This window comes from Bidens hawaiensis, unplaced genomic scaffold, assembly GCF_021521415.1.
Source record: "Bidens hawaiensis isolate Kalapana, Puna unplaced genomic scaffold, B.hawaiensis_p1.1 tig00036873_1, whole genome shotgun sequence".
Lineage (NCBI taxonomy): Eukaryota > Viridiplantae > Streptophyta > Magnoliopsida > Asterales > Asteraceae > Bidens > Bidens hawaiensis.
In genome coordinates this window covers 89,678-112,046 of record NW_027496447.1, presented here as the reverse complement: position 1 = coordinate 112,046, position 22,369 = coordinate 89,678, and the positions used below count along the sequence as shown (strand labels likewise).

The 22,369-nt window shown below is 36.0% G+C and overlaps 3 protein-coding genes across 3 annotated transcripts; 2 read left to right on the top strand and 1 right to left on the bottom strand.

The window, feature by feature from the left end:
* The first annotated feature begins 2,663 nt into the window (after positions 1 to 2,663).
* LOC143588904 (bidirectional sugar transporter SWEET9-like) lies at positions 2,664 to 4,503 on the top strand. Its single transcript, XM_077069799.1, has 6 exons — positions 2,664 to 2,709; positions 2,822 to 2,858; positions 3,122 to 3,335; positions 3,428 to 3,592; positions 3,987 to 4,106; positions 4,197 to 4,503. Exons 1-6 carry the CDS (start codon positions 2,664 to 2,666, stop codon positions 4,455 to 4,457), a joined length of 843 nt encoding a protein of 280 aa, XP_076925914.1. The 3' UTR covers positions 4,458 to 4,503.
* A 9,048-nt stretch (positions 4,504 to 13,551) lies between these two features.
* On the top strand, positions 13,552 to 15,418 carry LOC143588903 (uncharacterized). Its single transcript, XM_077069798.1, has 3 exons — positions 13,552 to 13,778; positions 14,178 to 14,287; positions 14,909 to 15,418. The coding sequence occupies exons 1-3, from the start codon at positions 13,586 to 13,588 to the stop codon at positions 15,191 to 15,193; spliced, it is 588 nt and encodes a 195-aa protein (XP_076925913.1). The 5' UTR covers positions 13,552 to 13,585; the 3' UTR covers positions 15,194 to 15,418.
* A 1,417-nt stretch (positions 15,419 to 16,835) lies between these two features.
* On the bottom strand, positions 16,836 to 21,384 carry LOC143588897 (protein TRANSPORT INHIBITOR RESPONSE 1-like). Its single transcript, XM_077069793.1, has 4 exons — positions 20,609 to 21,384; positions 19,234 to 19,726; positions 17,945 to 18,749; positions 16,836 to 17,039 (listed from the first exon to the last, which is right to left on the bottom strand). Exons 1-3 carry the CDS (start codon positions 21,061 to 21,063, stop codon positions 17,946 to 17,948), a joined length of 1,752 nt encoding a protein of 583 aa, XP_076925908.1. The 5' UTR covers positions 21,064 to 21,384; the 3' UTR covers positions 16,836 to 17,039; position 17,945.
* Positions 21,385 to 22,369: the final 985 nt, after the last annotated feature.

Here is a 22,369-nt window from a genome sequence, read left to right as displayed (position 1 = left end):
AAAACGTTATAGCTAACGAAGGCGAATTCAAAAATTTTTAGCCAGTGTAGAGGTTAAAATGGATCGGGTTTAAACCGGTTCAGTAGATACAATGACACTCTAAAAGTGAAACCTTTTTTGCATAAGCTACTTATAGGTCGATGCATCACAATGTATCATATATTGTGCGATCACATGTCATGTTTCGATACACACTATTTTTAGGTTAAATTAAGGTTATACTCTTTTTAGTCAATTTAGGTTGATACCGAACAAATGTTATATCGTGTTAGTCGATGAAACTGCATACGTCTTACAAAACAAGTCACTTTGTCATGTATACATAAATCGGACATTTGTCACTTTGGATTCCATATTTGAAGGCAAATAAAATAAATAATGTTAGGTTATAATATCTAGTTTGGTAGACAGTTTGAAAAATGTTCCAACAAAAGTTCTAAACTGTGTGATTTAGTGGGTTCACATCCAAAAATATACTATGTGATTTATGTAACTTTTTAATGAAATTTTCTGCTTTGTCTTTGAAAATTTCCAAATTTAAATAAATCATATACACACACCAAGCATATGAAATGAATGACACCAAATACATAGCGTGATAGCGGAGAGATTTTTGTAAAGGGGTTTCTAGGGACACCGTCTTTTTTGGCTAAAACCCACCAATACGTCTCGTATAGGGTTATACGGGGCGCATAGGCCCCCCATATATGCTCCGTATAACACTATATATACGGGATGTATAGACCCCGTATAGCTTTATACGAGGCGTATAGGAGGTGTGAGGTGTCCCTAGTAGGACCCTTTTGTAAATTTTAAGAAATTTATATCTTTAAGAAAACCTGCCATGACATTTTTTGTACTACTAGCCAGTAGAGTAATTATTGTGCGTAATGTAATTACTTGATTTTGTTTAATAATTATGGTATTGTCAACTAATTACCACTACATTATAAAAAACTAATTAAACTATTGTTGGTATGCAAATAATTGCGTTATTGTTCAAGTAATAAGTAATAACACTACAAAGTAATACTATAGTTTACACGATAACTAATCTACTTAATACAATTAGTTACACTTTTTAATAATAGAGCACGAATTGAAGGTGTTCGGCCACTTAGGGTTTTCGGCCGAGAACGTGGATCAAAAGTGGCTCAAGACTGCTTCAAAGCGTTAATCGGTATAGGGTATTGGTTCAAGAGGTATTGAGGAGTATGTAGTAAATTTAATTGTATTATGGACGGATTTTTGTAGGATTTTGAGATCAGGTTGTCCGCGGCTCGATTTAATGCAAATTGATTCAAATTCGTTAAAGTCTTGCTGTCAATTACACGAGTTTAATATAACAAGCGAAGGCGTGTTAATTAAGGGTCAAACGGGTGTATCAAGTCCCAGAGTTCACGAATCATATCAAAGCAAGGGGGTCGGCTTGTTGACGGGTTGAAGGGGAAGAGGGGAAAATAATTTTATTTAATTAAAAAAGATTTTGATTTAATTGCAACGTGACCCCTTTCCTTTATCCTTAAAATAAAAAGAAAGTTTTTCACGTGTCTTCGGTATGTATTTTCTTTCATTATTCTATGTTCATATTCATTGCCTGACCTAAACATTAAAAATGTTTCTTGAGTAGCTTTAACAAAATGCAATGATTTAGATCATGGTTTTGATGAGAGTAAGTTATAATTACCAAAATAAGTTTGTCGTGACGAAATGTATGTGAACTTTTATATTGTGATAACCCTTATATACCGCATTAGTTCTTAATTACTTATATACAGTAAAATGTCGTGTAATGTTAAAGTTATAATTAACCGGATAAAAAACGTTCAATACAACTCATACTCCATATGCTCGTCCATAAGAAGATTATGAACCATCTATACACTAAAAAATGAGTTGTCACTTAAATAAAAATTTGAATTTTTATGTATATATGGGAAATCCACTAAATTAAACGTACACGTGCACAACGCTAGTTTTATGCATCTACCCTCAATACCTAAGTAAGTTTTTTGGGTTTGCAACTGTTATACTAATTTTGACGCTTCTGGATTAACTCACCTAAGATCACCTTCAAGGTGGTAACCCACCACTGTGAAAAACACCTCTTTAATAAGCTTTCGACTCATGTCATGGGACTAGAATGTCAATTGCAAGATATTTAACCTAACTTATATCCTTGAAATTAACAATAAATATGTAATCTTTTTAAATATTTAATTACCTTCTTAAATATGTTATTTATAATAGTTATATTTTTTATAACTAACCATTCATAATATTTTATTAAAATATATATTTAGACAAATATTTATTTTATCTATTAAACTGTATATCAAGTCGACTATTAATTCTTTTTTAAATATATATATAAAAATGCTATAATCATTCCAAAATTAGTTGTCAAAATCATGAATTTACTTCATTTTGTTTTTGCATATAATTTTACAATTGAAATCACAAGAAATGTGATACTAATTAGTTAACCCAAAAAAATAAATATTAAAATTAAGTAAAACAATACACATGTGAAAGCACACCAAATTCCATTTTCTTGCCTTTCAAAAGACCTATAAATATGTTGGTCTTGTTAAGTTCTTCTTCCATAAGCTCCTTTCTTTCAACCATATATATAGAGAGAGAGCTTCATCATCCCAACCACAATGAGTTTCCCTACTCATCACCTAGCTTCAGTTTTTGGCATTCTTGGTATATATATAGATCTTCATGTTCTTCATCATTTCTTGTTAATTTCCTACAAATTCTTTTGGTAGCTTTATGTATTACTTATTGCAGTTTTATGTTTTCTTTTGTTTTACAGGCAACATCATCTCTTTCTGCGTGTTCTTGTCTCCATTGTAAGATCTCTTCTCGCGAGTCTTTCACTACTAGAAAATTAATTTTCATTCATGAAAAATTCCCATGAAATGTATCCGTCAATAATCATCGACGGATAGTTGAAACCTTCGATTCTAAAGGAATCTTTAAAGTTGTGTCAATGAGTGTTAGATAAGATTTTTGTCATCTTTTAAATTTATTTGTAGTGCTTCTATGTGTTGTTATAAACAAGTTTATGAATTTAATTGTAACCCGCTAATATATTCTTTTCTCGTACCCGCAGGCCAACTTTCTATAAGATCTACCAGAAAAAATCGACACATGGCTTTCACTCCGTACCATACTCGGTTGCATTATTCAGCTGCATGTTGCTATTGTATTATGGCAATATCAAGACCGAAAATGGCACGATGATCATCACCATTAACTCCATTGGATGTGCCATTGAATCAGCATATATTGTCTTCTTTCTCATCTATGCCACTAGAGAATCACTGGTATGTATCTATATATATATATGTATATATGTCTTTATAATTTGTATGATAAGTGGTTAAACTAATTTTGCCGACTTATGATTTATTTGTAGATATCTACAGTGAAGGTGCTTGTGCTATTTAATACACTATCGTTTACGGTGATCGTTGTTACAACACTTCTAGTAACCGACCGCGGGCCTAAACGGGTCAATCTTGTTGGTTGGATTTGCTCCGTCTTTTCGGTTTGCGTATTTGCAGCTCCCCTTAGCATTATGGTAAAGTTTTATTACGTATATTGTTCTTAGAACCGGACTGGATTGGTCTGGTTGAGTACTTTGAATCTCTGGTTATTGGTTGAACCGGTGAACCGGGTTGATGGTTGGAACAAATGTTTTCATATTTTTCCTTCAAAATCTCATTTACATTTACTAATTGGCCTTTTGTTTTTTTGTTTTAAGGTTTGCATTATCATAGATCCACTAGAAGACAAGATAGTTCCATAGTTTGTGTATAAAAGATAATATATATGTTTGTTTTTTTTCTAATTTGTTTGTCATTTCATCAAATTATGAAAGCAATCTGACCGGTCTTGGTATGAAAACATTGATTATATTAACTGTTTATCAGTTAATATATTGAAATTTAATGATATTTTTTGTGTGTGGACAGAGAATGGTTATACGAACGAAGAGCGTTGAATACATGCCATTCTTTTTGTCGTTCTTCCTCACGCTTTGCGCGATTGTCTGGTTTTGCTACGGTCTATTGATCAATGATTATTTTATAGCCGTAAGGGTTTAATCTTACTTTTATACATAAATGCACTCTTTTAACATTTTTAGAAATATATAATAATATTTATAAAATTGTTTTGTGTAGACTCCAAATGTGTTAGGTTTCGTGTTTGGAATAGGGCAAATGGTGTTGTACATGATCTACAAAGGCAAGAAAATGCAAGTGATACCAATGGTTCAACCAAAAGATGAGATAACACCGATACCGCTGCCGATAGTGGTGGATGCAGGGGAAGTATCGGGAATTCAAGACAATGGTGCGGTGGAGCTAAGGGTAGAAATGGAAATGCAAGAAAAGCCGATGGGTGGAGATGAAGGTGGTGGTGAGAATAGAATGCATGGGTAATGTGTGTGGGGATTTAGATGGTGAAAAGACGAAAATGTCCTTTATTGCTTGAGTAGAAATATGGATTAGGATTAAGATTAAGAATGAAGAAGTTTTTGTGTCCCAGGTGGGTCGGGTTGACCCGGAAACATGAAATGAAAGTGTTTGTGTGAATGGTTATTTATGGGAATATCAATATGTTTGGTTAAATGTAGTTTATCTTTTGAATCTACGTTTTACTTTTTGTTACTAAGCAACTAGCAAAGTATATGGGGAGCGGCCTCTTTACAAAATCAATTTTAGTTAGAAAAATGTTTGAGCATACAAGAAATTGTATATGTAGAAGATAATATTGTGAGATCGAGAAAGAGAGAGATGTTTTTAAAAACACTTTTTTTGGCCTACGATATTATGATACGCAAATGGTGTTTCAAAGATGTTGAGGGATCGAGTCCCGTTAATAATAACGATCTAGTTCGAAGTATAATTAGAGAATATTGTAACATCCATGTTTTTTATTCTTCTTACCATATTTATCCTCAAATTATCATATCATATTATCTTTAACCTTTTCAGATTTATCTTTATGTTCTTCATGTTCTTATATTTTTCATATATTTTTTATTTTTATCTTAAAAGACAAATACTTACCAGATTACATGTAGTTTAGTTAACTAGTATCCAAAATAAAACTCTATGATATAATTACAACAACTATACCCGGTAAATCTCACAAATAATAAAAATTATTAATATAGACTGGAAAGGATAGATTGTAGGCAAACCTTACATCTATCCCTAGTGATAGAGATCCTGCTTCTAACGAGACCCTCGACTCCATACCAAACAACATAAAAGTAAACAAACAATATAAAAATATATTAGAATAGTGTAACATTTAGGGCGCGTTCGTTTCACGGAATTTTTTTAAAGGAATTGGAATTTGAATTGAAATTGGAATGGAATGTTTGAAATCCTAATCATGCATTTGGTTTGTTAATATGTTATTAGAATTGGAATCTTCTCCATTCTCTTCATCACCCTTTACTAACACATAAATAATAAAATAACAAAAAAAGTAATAATATAAAAAAATCTAAAAAAATAAAAATTAGAAAATTTATTAAAAAATCAAAAATGATTAAAAATTCATAAAAATAAACAAATAATAAAGTGACATAAAAATTTATCAGTTATGTGAGCTGCTTATAACATAACAAGGAATGCTCACTCAGTAATACTATACATACACACCTATATATACAGTAACTATCTAACAGACTAGAAGGAAAAATAAGGTTGATTACCTTGGCGGACTTTCTTTGGCTTGGATAGATGAGCAAGAGGGTGGCTCACAGTGACGTAGAAGTACGGCGGTGGAGGTAGATGAGCAAGACAGTGGTTCACGGTGCTGGAGAACGGCGGTGAAGAGCGGAGGTGGAATACGGTGACGAAGCCGGTGGTCACGGTTGTGTGAAAGAACGGCGGTGAAGAGCAGAGGTGGAAGACGGTGACGGAGACGGTGGTCACGGTGGTGTGAAAGAACGGCGGTGAAGGGCGGAGGTGGAACACGGTGACGAAGACGGTGGTCACGGTGGTTTGAAAGAACGGCTGATTATGGTTAATAAAACATTCCTTATCTTTTTATAACAATCCTTCCAAAATAGGTGGGATTTTAAAATCCTATGAAATGTGAGATTTCATGGGATTTAGTTTCCATTCCCATTCCTTCATTTAGTGAAACAAACAGACCAATTTATGGGATTTAAAATCTCATTCCTTAGAATTCCTTTTAAATCCGTGAAACGAACAGGACGTATTAACGAAAGAATTTAAAGAAATAAAATAATGAATAAATAATAATAAAACAAATTACTAAGTAGGTAAAGTTACGACCAGCAAGGATATTTCTAACTAAAACTCCAATGCCCCATTCGTTATCGGGGCTCTTCAGCATAATTGGAACCCGAAACTTTGGTGTAATTGAGGTTTGGGGGTGGTGAGCGATGGTTGCAAGTTTTGTGACAATTTGTTAAAGAGAGTTTCGAACTCTAATAATGTATCAACCTAAAAATTTCGAGTTCAAAGTATCAACTTTTCAAAGTCTAGGGACTAAAATTGCCAAATTCCAAACTTGAGGGTTAAAAACGAAAAATATGATTTCTTGTCCTATCGCGCTACACGATGGACAAAAGAATTTGTGACACGTGTGCCACGTGGCACACGGTGGCACCATGTGCTGCCACGTGTCACCACGTGGCAACACTGCCGCCATGTGGAGCGGCGACTGCCACGTGTTAACACGTGGCAGGCCTATATGTGTGACTTGACAGTCCTATATCGCGGTACGCGATAGATATGTCCAGTGACCCATCGCGTACCGCGATGGGGTCCAAAATATTTCCTATAAATAGCGGCCATGGGATCTCACTCCAGGCATCCTAAACACAGCTCACACATCTCTCTAGAATACCTTGAAATTCGTGCCTCGTTTCCTCGATAAGCGTGTCTCGAATCTCTCGTTTTGTGTACCAACGTTTCGTTTAGAAGTTGTGCCACCCTCCACCCACATATACCAAGAAGGTGTTATTGAAATGACAATGAATCTCGATAAACGTGTCGATGGGTACGGAAGTTTGGCGTAATCGTTTGACGATCGAGAAGTAAAGCGGCGTCGGAGTGCTGCTCAAGTCCCTAGGATTTCGGTACGCCATTAAGGTTAGGCGTAATGTCGAATTCAATATAATTTAATATTATATTCAAGGCTTAAGCTTTAAGTCGAGGTTATACTCGATGCCTCGATAAAAAAAAAAGAAAACATAACAAAGAAATGAATAAAAGTATGATTGATGAATATAGTGACAACATATATATATGTGTGTAAGTATATATGATTATATTCTTTGTTATGAAAATATTATTTAAAGAATAAAGAGTATTCTTAAATAAATGATTACGTTTCTTGGAGAAGAAGAAACGTCGGGTTTTGAATATAAACTAAAGGTTTATAATTTACTTTTAAACAAGAGGTTTCAAGTAAATAAGAATTGAACTAAAGGTTCAATCGAGGATTGAGATATAAGACTAAAGGTCTTAAGCCGGATCGTGTATCCGAATAACAAATATTTATACTCGTAACTATAGGTTCGAGATAAAGAAAGGGAAAGACCCTTGGACGGTGAGTGAAGCCGATCCTAAAGAGATAAGGTGAATACGCCCCCAAACTTTTAAACTTATTTTAAAATGAGTCAAACTTGTTATATGAAATTGTTTACAAGGAACTATGTGTTCCTAAAACCGTTATAACTATGGGTATGAACCTAGCTCTCAGGCTGTGGTATACATATGTCTAGATCCTTACATAGGTGGTACTATGCGATGTATGGGCATGATCGCACCACCCTTGGTCGTAGGATGCTCTCCTGCAGGGAGTACGACCTTATGTGTATATTTACGGGTACTTAATTAAGTCGAACTCTGCGGTGTTTGCTGAGGTGACCTAGCGTAGAGGCTCTAGTTTATAATGTTTTATTTGACTTTGTTATTCCTAAGCCACGTTGGGCCGAGGCAGGCGTAGTCTCGAGTGGTAATAAAGTAAAAGAAATTATTTTGCGTCAGCGTGTTCACCAGCATTCGTTGCTGACATATTTTATTACATTTTGCAGGTGAACAAGATTAGCACTTGGAGAATCGAAGTGCTATTGATATATCCGATGGCTCGGATATCTTTTTTAACTTAATATATAAACATGGTGGTTTGTAATTATTAAACACATAAATATTTTGTAACTTAAGCGGGTGTTAGAATCCCGTCTTTTGAATATATATAAATATTACACTTTTTGATCCTTAAAGTTTATAAGTCTTCCGCAAATTAACGCAACTCTGATTTATTTACAATTACGATACCAACTTATGGGTCGCGCTCCTAGGCCTTAGTAGGGGGTATGACAGTTTGGTATCAGAGCTATCGATCTTAGAGAATTGGGTATCATAAAACAATACCCAAGCTTCGATCCAAGTTTAGAAAATAATTGTTTATGTGTTTTAGGGATAAGATAGGCTGGTAACCTTTCTTTCCCACTCCACACTGTAAACCACCCATATTATAGATGTCGTTTAAAGCTCACATCGAAGACTTTATGCGCAAGGCAAAGGAGGCCGGAATTGCCGAACCTTATCCCGAGGACAATATGAGCGAAGGATACTATGAAGCGTATTTAAACCAAGATGTGGAACACGACTTGACCAAACCAGTATACTACCCCGGAAGTCGACACTACCCAATAGATGTTCCCGATAGTCCACCGAAGCAAGGAATGGAGCCACTAAGACATTCACGCTACCATCCACCAACCCTACCGATATATAATCCTTCAGAAATACCAATGTACCATCCAACAGAGATCCCCACTTATCAACCCTCTGAAATACCACAATGCTATCCAGCCGGATACCTACCGAACTCTCAACCATCCTCCGAGTGGATGAAATATCTTTCCGAAAAACAAGAGTGGCATGCCGGAAGTTCCACCTTCAAAGAAGTTAGTTCCCAACCAAACAACGCAACGGTGAAGGACGATCCCGTAGACCCAAGATGAGAATAATGATGCCCACTGAGACTTTTCAGATGATCTCAATAAACGATGAAACCGCACAACCCATGGAGGAAGATGAACCGGAAGAAGAAGAATCGGAAGAAGAAGAGAACCCCGATGAAGAGGAGGATCCTGAAGAAAAGGCGGATCCCGAGGAAGAGACTGAAGAGGAACCGGGAGAAGAGCATCCTGAGAATCCAAATGAGATGCCAAGCCCAATGGATGGATCACTCACTTCCCAAAATCCAAGCTATGGTTCTGTGGATCCATATGTCCAGCATCTTGAAAAATTGAGGAATTAAGCTTCCCACCATTCCAAGGAGAACTTCCATCAATTCAAGAGCAAGCCGACGAGATCCGAGAGCAGAATCAAGCTGCCAAGACCTACCTCTACCTTTCATCTGACATGGACTATGTTCCGTATCCAGAGCCGAGGAATCATTACGAGATAGTGACTCTGGGTTTCCGTGACCCACCTCCGCAGTATGGATACCCAATATAGTCCCTCAATCGTATGAAGAACATCTGGATCGTGCATTGCACGAAACCGACGATTGGAGGAAGAAGGTAGACGAGGAAGAGAAGAAAAAGAAGAAAGTTGGAGAAACACTCCTTCGTAAGTGCAACAAAATATCGAAGGTTGTGAAGAACTTTTTGAAGAATTAAAGATGGTGGAATGTAATGAGAAGCTATGTGTGTAAAATAGTTTTGTATGTGATGTGTATAAATAAAGAACGTATGAAACGTTCTTATGTAATGATAGGACCAGCTATATATATCGTAGAAACGATATATATATATGTATGTGTATTGTAAAATATATATATCCTTGGGATATATATATACATATATCAATGTATAATAAATAAATGTGTGGTTAATAAAGAAATGTTGTTAAAATTTCAGACTTACATTGAAAAGAAAAAGAAAAAAAATATGTCTGAACAAAGTAATAACAATGATATCACTCGAAAAGAAAAAGAAATGAGAGATAAGGGGAAAGGCCCTGAAAATGAGCGAGAGGAAGAAATTCCCGAGAAATACATGAATAAAATCCAAAAGATGATTAAAGATGCGGTTAGGGAAGAATCCGCGTTTATATCTCAATCTCGACAATCTATTCCCGAACTGTTAACCCTTCCGTTCATCCATCGAAATCCGTTAAATATCGTCCTAAACCTTTTCGTGATGAAGAGAGCGATCATGGGTCTAATGCCGACGAAGGTGTTAGGCAAAAGTTTAAGAGGTTGAAAGTTAGTGGGTGTATGTTCAAAGATTTTAAGTACTATGGACCAAAGGAGTTCCATGGTGACAAGGGAGCCATCACAACCGTGAGGTGGCTCGAGGAGATGGAAACTCTTGTTATCACAAGCAAGTGTTCCGAAGAGGAGAAAATTCAATACTCCGCTCTCATTTTCAAAGGTGAAGCGCACGAGTGGTGGAATGCGCTATTAATGAGTAAGGGAAGAGACGTGATGTATGGCCTGTCGTGGGAAGAATTCAAGGCTATGGTGATGAGGAAGTTTTGTCCCGTGCACGAAACCGACCAAGTCCAAACAAAGTTTCTTAATCATAAGGTCGTGGGGACAAATCTTCGTGAGTACAATACTAAGTTCCTTGAGTATTGTCGTTTAGTTCCACAGTTGGTGAGTCCGGAATCCAGCAAAGTCACCCGATACATTTGGGGACTTCCGCGGGAAATCCGCGACATGGTAAGGTCTCACCTACCTCAAACCGCTGACTCTGCTATGGAGTTGGCCGGTTATTTGATGGGCGGCATGGTCCGCAATAGAGAGGAGGATAAGAAGGTGACACCAACAGTTGCTTAAGGAAAGACTGGAGGAAGTTCTAACTTTAGAGGCAAGGGCGTAAACCGAAACAATTCTACGCTATGTAAGACCTGTAGGAGATACCACAAGGGTCGATGCAATTTCGCCCCGTCTCCTAAAGTCTGTGAATCCTGTAATCGTACGAGACATGATGCTGCTACTTGTTGGAAGAAGAAGATGACTTGCTTTAATTGCAAGGAGATGGGCCATCTGAGTTTTGAGTGCCCAAAGGACAAACCTGACGCTGGTGGTGCGGGTGGAAGTGGCCAAAACAAGAAAGGAAACGCTCGAGTCTTCGTACTCGACACAAAAATGGCCGCTGATATGCCGGAAACCATAACCGGTACATTTCTAGTCAACGACACCTATGCTAGAGTTTTATTTGATTCGGGTGCCAATTTAAGTTTTATAGATTATAGTTTTTGTAGTCTATTAAACGAACCATTAACAAAATTAGATAAAACTCTAAGCGTCGAGACTGCTAGTGGCGAAATCGTTAAGATCTCTGAAGCCCTTGAAAACGGAAAAATCCTTCTAGCCGGTTATATTTTGCCTATTTGTTTGTTGCCCATGAGTCTGGCTGGTTTTGATATTGTACTTGGTATGGATTGGTTATCCGATAACCATGCTCGTATCATTTGCAATAGCAAAACACTTGAACTTCAAGCCCCTGATAAACGAACGATTCGAATTGAAGGGGACAAAGACGCTGACCAAGTTAGCATAATTTCTATGATTAGGGCTAACAAATGTTTGAATCAAGGATGCCTCGCATTCATGGCCTACGTCATTGAAGAGTCTAAGCCAAAAGAAATCAAAGACGTCCCTATTGTTTCTAACTTTTCTGACGTCTTTCCCGATGAACTTCCTGGAATCCCTCCCGATCGTGAAGTAGAATTTAGGATTGATCTTATTCCCGGTACTGCTCCGATCGCCAAAGCTCCGTATCGCTTAGCGCCAACCGAGATGAAGGAGTTAAAGAAACAACTCGATGAGTTATTGGAGAAAGGTTTTATTCGACCGAGCTCGTCACCTTGGGGAGCGCCAATTCTATTTGTCAAGAAGAAGGACAGATCCATGCGAATGTGTATCGATTATCGTGCGTTGAACAAAGTCACAATCAAAAACCGATATCCACTCCCTCGTATCGATGATCTTTTCGACCAACTTCAAGGTGCTAGCTATTTTTCAAAAATCGATCTTCGTTCCGGCTATCACCAACTCAAAGTTCAAACCGAAGATATTCCGAAAACCGCGTTTCGAACAATGTATGGACATTATGAGTTCACGGTCATGCCGTTTGGACTCACTAATGCCCCAGCTGCGTTCATGGACATGATGAACCGTATTTGCAAGCCGTACTTGGATAAATTTGTTATCGTATTCATCGACGACATACTTATTTACTCTAAGTCTAAGGCTGATCATGAAATTCAGCTTCAAACGTTACTTGAAATTCTTAGAACCGAGAAGTTGTGCGCTAAGTTCTCAAAATGCGAGTTCTGGTTGCACGAGGTGCAATTTCTTGGTCACGTCATTAACGTTAACGGTATTCAAGTGGACCCCGCTAAGATTGAAGCTATTTCTAAGTGGTAGGTCCCGAAGTCGCCAACCGAGATCCGAAATTTCTTAGGATTGGCCGGCTACTACCATAGGTTCATTGAGAACTTTTCTCGAATCGCCGTTCCTCTAACTTCATTAACTCGAAAGAACATCAAGTATGAATGGGGAACGAAGCAGCAAGAGGCGTTCGATATACTTAAACAAAAGCTCACCCAAGCACCTATCTTGGCTTTGCCAGAAGGTACTGAGGATTTTGTAGTATTTAGTGACGCATCACACTCGGGTTTGGGATGCATACTAATGCAACGCAAGAAAGTAATCGCTTACGCCTCTCGTCAACTCAAAGTACACGAGAAGAACTACACGACTAACGATCTAGAGTTAGGCGCCATAATCTTTGCACTTAAGATATGGAGGCACTATTTCCATGGAGTAAGATTTACCGTGTACACTGATCATAAGAGTTTGAAACATATTTTTGACCAAAAAGAGCTCAACATGCGCCAAAGGCGATGGATGGAAACGCTCAATGATTACGACTGTGAGATCGTTTACCATGAAGGCAAGGCCAACGTCGTGGCTGACGCCTTGAAAGAAAAAACCCGATTTGTGCACCTCTATAAAACATATTGTGAAGAAATTTTGCTAGGAATTGAAAGAAATAATGGAATCGGATCAAGTCGAATTGTGTGGAAATGACACTATATTTTGTTACGACGCTAATGCGATTCTAGATAGAATGACGAAGTTGGTGATTCAGGAAGCTTTGTCTTTAGCCACTTTGACAACCATCAGTACACTCATGATTCGAGATAGAATAGGTGTACCCGATTTTCAGATAGGAATCGTAACTGACCCCACCCTAACCGATTCTAGCGAGTATCCATCCGTACCCTAGGGACCCCGGGTGTGGTTCCTACCCGGTTCCTGAGAAAACCCAATTCCAGGTTTACCCAATTGGCCCGTACCCAGTCCATACAGCCATAAAAATTTGTAGAGGACGAGTCCACTAATAAACAACATGAGATCAGCCCAGCCCAGTGTACAAAACCAATTCATCGAACTAATCTCTAGGGTTGTTTCCACCCAAGACACCATTTTTTTCTTCTTTTCATCGATAATTCTTCCTTCCTGTAGATTGATTGATTGATTTGTAAAGATGAAGAAGAATAAAGGAAACCCTAATAACAATAATAATAATAATAACCAGATTCCAGCTCTTAATAATAATAATAACAGCAGCAATATTCAGAAGAAGAAGAACAAAGCTAGATTGGGCGGCGGAGGTCTCTCGCTTCAAGCTTTTGTTAACGCCAAATCAAAGAACGATGGTTACAATCCGGCTTTAATCAGCACGTCTTTTCAATTATTCATATCTATCCTCATTTCTTTTATCAAATACACTTAACTAGTCAACCATATAATATACTCCAATAGAGTTTAATATTATTAATTAAGATATATAATACAACAACAAAGGAACCCGTCGTTCCTTTGCATTGGAATTTGAAACTAATTCCAATCAAATCCCGTCCGTTTCAACACGAACCCGCCCAACTCAACTCGTTTGTCAGTCTTAAGGGTAGCCAATTTCACCAACAAGTTTACCAACCAAACATATCATGGACTTGGATTAGTTATATATATAAACTTTAGTATATGCTTTAATTACATTGCATTGTATGTTTCTAGATCATGAAAACTGAAATGCTCCGCTTCATAGTACTTATTTAAGCTGTGTTCATACACAGAGAAGCAAAGGGAGTTCTACAAAAACGCTAAATACGTTAACAAGTACAAAAAGACACTAAAGCAACCGAATCAAGGGGAAGGTTCTTCTAAAGCTACAAAACTCACGGAGGTTGTTCTTAATCCTGTTTATCAATTTGCTTTCGTTAATGCAAAGTCTACCAATATAACATTAACTTACAAAATGCAACTAAACTTAAAGCTTATGTCTCTTCTATAACTGTAAAATGACTTACATACCCCCGTCTTATTTATGTACTCGACTTTGTTTTGGCAATCTTTAAACGTGACGGTGACTTTATCTTCATAATCATTTTTAATTAAAAATATATTGTTTTTGAATTAGTATAGTTTTTTCTATTGATATTTGAAATACTACACTATTGTTTATAAAGTTTATATATTATGAACAAAATTAGTTTTAGGCCAACACAACTCTAAAGTTACCTGTTTGTTCACAAGCCAATGCAAGCTCAAATTTAAACGAGCTAGGCTCGGCTTGCTTGTTTTGACAGGCTAAAAGTCGAGCTGAACTTCGGCTTGTTAAAAGCTCAAGGTGGCTTGTTAAATTCTTTTACAAATATTGAACAGTATTTTGAGCGGCCGTAGTTTATACCTGCCACTGGACACGCTCAATTGTCATTGGATGTTTGCTGGTTTTAATTTTTTTATTTTTTTGTATGAAATCATAAATAAATAAAAAACTTGAACCCACTATGATTGTTATTTTTAGGGTACAAGTGAAGACATGGAAGTTGTTGAGAGGCATTCGAAGAAGCCGAAAAAAGCATATCGTCTAGAAGAAATTTATAAACAGAAGCAGGAGGAAGAAGAAAAGGCGAGAAGGGAGAAAGAGGCTATCATTAAATTCAAAAGAGAAGAAAAAGAAAAGTCTCATGCCCAGCGCGAAGCCCAGAAGGAAAAGATGCTTAAAAGAACGAGATCGGGTCAGCCCATCATGAAGTACAGGATTGAACAGCTGTTGCAGACCATTCAGGGCTCAAAAAGGTCACAGTAATCGGTTTATTCTCCCTAAATTTTAATTGTAATATAGTTTAAGGACCAAACGCAAACGTTTTGATCTCCCATTAGAGATACCTCTTTTGAACCTGACCCGGTACTCAAACTGCAACCTTGATAATATCTGTTGATTTATTTTGTTTATTATGTAGTTGAAAACTTTTAGACAGCTAAAATTGTTTTTCATAAAGCAAACGTTATGACAGTCAAATGAATTATTAATCGTTTCAATGTATGATTTTCCATGTTTGACCACTTTGCATGAAGCGGCTCTTAATGCAGTCTGACATGCTGTGAAAACACTACTTCCAAACACACTATAGGAGAAACTCTTGTTATATCTACACGTGTTTCCTGCCATTCATCCAAATATCAAAATGTCAGTTGGTCTAACGTCTAAGTATTGACCTTTCAAGGAGTCAATCGAGAAATTCCCAAGCGGTTCTTTCTTTTCAGGAATAATGGTTCGACTGAATATATAGAAAAAGAACCCTAACCATATGATGTTTTATTTACTTATAAATTATAATATTCTAATGCATTGATGAGTGAAGAAAACTTCTCATAGAAGACCAATGTTTGTTGTTTACAAGTCATGAAATATACATCTATTAGAAATTGAGATCGAAAAGTGTAAAAGCTAATTAATAATGTATTCATCTATGTTTTCAAATATTTAGTCATTCTCGTTTGAATTCATATGTATAGTTGTTATAGGTGTGACGTGTGCGCACAAAAGTGTACAAATTATTAATGCTCTTGAATCAGACAAACCTATTCCACTGACCAACTAATCCATATGAAGATGGCTCATCAAACTATCAAATCAAACCTAAGTTCAGTTCATATGGACTCTATTGACACTAGATCATCTTTATATTATTAAGACAGCTTAAACATTCAAGATGGTTGGTATCTTGTTAAAAAGTAAGTTACATTAAACCTTGTATTCTTAACTTTTTAAAAAAGCAAGCTAGTCATTCAGACAATTGACTCTAATGAGCATCTACTTGATTGTAAAATCTGAACCAGATAATTTAGGAATAGGTTGTGGGAATCATAATTAAAAGTTAAAACTGAAGAAGGAAATGATGAGGAATGAAAAACATGTGCATGATGATGATGATGGATGCATAAAGGAGTGGATATCATCATCCAATACATTATAAAGCTTTTGGTTTGCAGTTGATTACCTTTATCCACTTATACATCTTTCCATTTTTACTCATTCAGCCCCTGTAATCCTAGGATTATATAAATAAAGAAAAAATCACAAGAAAACAGTGTTCATATATTTGAATGAAGTTATGGATTTTTTTTAAATAATTTGAAACCAATCATCAAACTGTTTTATAAAACTATAATCCAAGTAGTTTTGAAAAACAATTCACACCTTTTTTAACGTGCAAAAAATTGTTAAATGACTTTATCAAGTATAAAATCGTTTGTACGCTAAATTTTTATGATGTTTATTAGAAAAGGTAATATTATTCACAAAACGCTTATTTGATTGTACTTAAAAATAACATGTGCCTGATGCACTCATCTCGACTGCTCGACATTCTGGACCTAAACGGCTCAAAGGCCATTGCAAAACGTTAAAGCCAAGACAACAATCAATAACACCCCCACCATATGTAAAAAAAATATGACATGCCCATTCAAGTGATTTGGGTTTAACGAGATAATTTAGATCACAAACATTATGATTTTACAAAAATCTTTATTATCAAAATAAATAATAAACTACAAATACATTCTACGAACTCCTAGACCGAATGTGGCATCACGATCTAAACGTACCAAAATCAGAAAGCGACATCTTCAATCCTTTATTTGAGAACCTAAGTAGCATAAAACCGATTCAAAAGGTCAAATGTAGTTTATAAAATACCAATATACTTTGCATTACACACCGAAGACAAAATTTACCAAAAATAGTAACCACATTGTAATGTTTTGCGTTTTAGTAATAGTATTGAATTTTGAACTAAAATGGTGAAATCTACTGAATTTTTAAAATTTTATAGAAAAGGTCAAAAATGATCGAATGAAATTACGGGTGCTAAATGAGTAGTGTTCGTTCGACCCGGAAAATTTTAACATAAGCCGGAACACAACTTTATAAAGCAGTTAAATTATAGTGATAAATTCATTTTACAAAGAAGTAAATTATAATTACATTTTACAAAATAATAATTATTATTATTATATTTTACATTAAACAATTACATTATAGTTATAAATTTTTTATACGCTTTGCATATTAATACTTCAATATGACATTTTACAAAAGAAAATGTGTATATACAAATGTACAGAAAATAATTACGTTATCGTAATGAACTCATTTTACAGAAATAAAATACATTAAAATTACAATAAAAAATTTACATTGAAATCACATTACATTTATATATATTTTGTTTAACTTTTTGCATACATATTTACTTTAAAAAATCATTTTACAAAATAGAATACAAATGTATATAAACAATTACATTATGGTTATTATTTCTTGTACTAGTTTCTCTATTGACCTTCAAATTTTGGCATAAAATACTTATAAAACACATTTAAAAAATAAATGAGTTAAGATCAACCAGACAAATTAACACAAACGTGACCCGTTTAGCTAAATGGATTGTTCATGTTGGTTTCAATTTCTAGCCAACTAACCGTAACTTGATATGTTAAAAATCCATTTTTTATATATTTAATTCATAAATCAGAATATCAGATACAATACCTCAAGAAAGATTGTACACGGCATCTTTATCTTTACCCATTATCCGTACAAAATCCGGGGCGTCAAACCGTTGACCCGAAACCGTCCTGTAAATATAAACCTTTTCAACAGGCGCGTATTCGGGTATCGAGTTTACATTTTCCCGTTCATCGATAACTTCAACGTTTAACCCGGGCATTTTCCGACCAAGCAATTTACACGCGCCAAAACTAACCAAACACGAAGACATCCAAAGGGATCGCATTCTCTCCAACTTTGAAGCGTTAGCCAACAAAGCTTTATCACCAAACGGACAATCTCGGATCTCCAACTTCCTTAAACGATCGCACCCGGATAACACGTAATGTAAACCTAAATCACTGTCCCCTGCAAACGCTATTGAAAGCATATCGAGGTTTTTCGCGTAAGTCCCGATGTATTCGAACACGCGGTCGGTTAGAAGGCCTGACATTGAGAGGCGTGTGAGGTGTTGGCAGTTTTGAACAATGGAACCGAACCCTGTGTCTAACGGTTCGAGTGTTTGGTAATCGGGAGCGCGCGGTTCGATAATGCATAAACGGAAGCAGGTTAGGTTCGGGCAGTTTTTGGATATTTGGATTAGTGCTGAGTTGGACATTTGGCGACAGAAGTATAGGATTGAGTGGAGTTTTGAGCAGCCTTCTGAAACTGCAACGAGCCCATGTTCGGTTAACTGTACGTCCACATCTCCGATAAACGGGTCAGATGGAAATACGACTAGTTCTCTTAGATCTTTACAGGACAATGAAACGGTGTTTAGGCCCGTGTCTTCTATGTAATCTAACACCTGTAAATAATTTTTTTGTTAGTTTGAAAGATATGTTCACATAATTTTAAGAGTTATAAGTAATTACAACATTCAAAACATATGGTACAATCTTTTAACATATTGTTGACTTTTGAATCATATGTTACATTTGATTTTCATATTTTAAAATCCCTTGTTTAAATATATTTGTTTAATTTAGAAATGTTTGGTCTTTATGATGGTATTTTAGACTTTAACTGAATACTCAAGTTTAAGTCGTTTTGTTTATGTTTGCTCATTTATGTTCGTGGAGTGTTTTAGAATATTAACGAACATAATCTAACATGAACATGTTTATTTTATTAATGAACGAACACTAAAAAGAAAATTCATTCATTTAAGTGTTCATGTTCGTTTGTCCGCTTAAAGTTAAATAAACGAACATAAACAAGCTGTGTTCGTGTTCATGTTCATTCGGTTCATTTGCACGCCCGTATATAATGGAATGAGCATTATAACTCACCACAAGCCGTTGCAGATTACAACACTGACTAACAATCTTGGTAAGATCAGGACTTTGTGTAGTCGCATAGCTCAAATTTAAAGACGTAAGCTGAGAACACACGTTGTTTATAACAGGAAGATAAGCAGGAGTCACATCCCAAAAACCCGATAAGCTTTTAAGATTCTTGCATGCTGAAAACACACCTGCTAGACTTGAATAAACATCTGGTCGGAATTCAGCTGAGTAAGCACCTGTTCCAAAGTCAACGAGCTGTGGGGCCCGTTTCAAGAGTGTAGATAGCTTCTCGAGGGGTACGGTGCGATTTAGTTTAAGGGTTTTCAAGTTGGGTGACCTGGCAACTAACCGTTCTAGGGCTGAGAAGCTAACCTCAGAAACCAAACAAGCCATGTTAAGAGATTCGAGTGAGGTGAATGAGTCGGGGAAGTGACTCAGCCAATGTCCACTTAGATCTTCAACTTCACATTCGCGTAAATCGAGTACTCGCAAATTTCTGTTAATGAAAATGGGATAAAAAGCATTAATAAAGAAAGTGCATAAACAGATTGAAACTAAAATCAAGTTATATTCATTGAAAAAAAACTACTCATATTGCAATAATAAAAGAGTATACGCGCATCATAGCTTGTATGTTTCTATATTTATTAAACCACATCAGAAACAAAAAATAATGAAGATTTAAGAATTATATATTACATATAATGAAGCTTTAACAATAAGTATATTTTAAGATAAGATATAAACCTATAACTGAAATCTTCTACGACTTGGTAAGTTTTAATAAACGATTATAACAAAGTTCAGAATAATTAATAGGAGAGAGAGGCGGGAAACAAAAATCTAGACTTCAGTCGACATGCAACAACCAAGTTACTTATTTATCAAACATTATGTTGTTTTTTACATATAAAGTAATACAAACCTTCTACTAACCCTAAATTTGACCAACTTTGGCTCAGAACCACATGAGCTTTTATAGTTTTATTGTATAATGTAAAAAAGCAATGTTGCAATCAAAGAAGGTAAACTGCGCTGTTGATTGCAACAAATCGCGTAATAATGAACAGTCCTACAAACACAGAATTAAATAACCCAATCAAACACATAAATCACATAATGATGAAACTTAATTGTTGCGACTTAATTGGATCAAGCAACACGAACAACAACGATATTTCCATAGTAACTCACCACCAGGCCTCTTTCAATATTATTAAAAACGAAAACGGCGTCATATAGAATGATCCTACACCTCTATTTACACTATAACCTAAACTAGTTTCCAAGCTCCCAACTTTAATTCCTAATATTACTAACTAACTAAACAATTTCAAACAAACTAACTCTAACAAGAATATTAAGTCAATTATTTCACCTGCAATTAGCCGCAATGGCGGCAAGTCCATCGGTACTAAACCCCTCACAGGACGACAACACCAACACCTTAAAGTTATTAAACGACTTAGCCACCATCTCTAGGCTCTCATCAGTAACCACCATCCTCTTAAGTCTAATCTCCTCCAACGACGGGTACGCCCGGGCCAATTCGACAACCCACGGGTACACGTACCCGCCCCAGCCTTCCGGCACCAAATTAAAGTCTGCAAAATGCGGTTTCCCCTTCAACTCAATCGATTTCACATCCGGAAAGCGCCTAATTAGGATCCTAGGGTTTACGGCGTAACAGTTGCCGACGAATATCCGGTTCCGGCACCAGCGGTCCGTCTCGTACCACGTCTTGCAGACCAACGACACCGCGTTACGGTCGGTTTGGGATGTTAGGAATGACAACACGTGTTCTAACACCTCTTCTGGAAAGGATGACGTCATTGGTGGTCTTAGGGTTTGAAAAGCTGTGTGTGTGAGGTGAGATGGGTTTAGATCTGAGTGGAAATTGGCATTAACGGAGGTTAGGTTAGGTTTAGATCCAAGTGTTTGGTTGAGGTGAAGATGAGATGAGAAAGAAAGTAGAGAGAGAAGATGATTTCAAGGTTGTATGATGGATGGATGGATGGATACATAGATAGATAGATAGATACATAGATAAAGTGATATATAATAATATTGGTGAGGTTAAATATGTAAGGTCAAATTTCTTTATACCCCTTCAGTTTATGCTATTTGCATTACCAACTTTTAACTTTCAAAAATGTCACACAGAGCAGAACTCTCGGTGGGACTAAAAACCCGGTGGACTTGTGAATCGAATTGACAATCTCGTAAGGTATAGCTCAAAACTTTCATTGTCAATATTCATCCAAAGTGTCACAAGTAGAAATTGAACTTGAGTCTATTGAAAAAACAAGTCTCCTACCACTAAGCCAGAAGTGAGGGATCTTTACAACTAGACTCTTACCTTTCTAATCGTTCATTAAATGGAAAAAAAAGGAACTACCTTTCTGGATAATTAATTATTAAAGGAAAAATATATTTTAAATAATCAAATTTACATCAATCTCAACTTTCAATTTTATCATCGATGACAATCTCGGTCTAACAGATCGTAATTTAATATTTTAGTGGACCCCACATAAGCAAACACTAATCTCTAACCCTCTCTCCCTCGTTGTTCTTCATCATGCCGACTATTCTCACTAGCCGATCCCCACCTCAAGCCGCCCCTTGCTAAGATATGATTCCATCGACAAGCGACCACTATTGGCATCACCATCACCGTCATGCTAAGGAAAAACGGGGAGAGCTTCATGTAATCTTGTGAAAATAGAGGAGAGCTCAATGTGCATAACCCTAATTACACTATAAAGGGAATTGTTTTATTTTGGTTTTAGATCAAATTGTTATGATCACTGTAAATCAAAACAACGTGATGAAAATTAAAATCGAACTAAACCAGTTTGTTACTAACAGTTTAGTCAAAATTAATTTTGCGACTTATACTTGACAACAACAACAACAGCAGTAGCAAATGCAATCACGTGTATTATTAAACTTAAATAAACTAGTAGTTTACCTGTACGGTGGATAAAGTACCAAGTGAGACATATAAAGTTACATAGTCTAACTAAATCTTACAGTCCAGTTTGATTTCTTTTAATCGTTTAAAACTCTAAATAGCAAACCAAACCATTATATTATACCGTTAGAAAATTCATAAACAACACGAGAAAACTGTAAA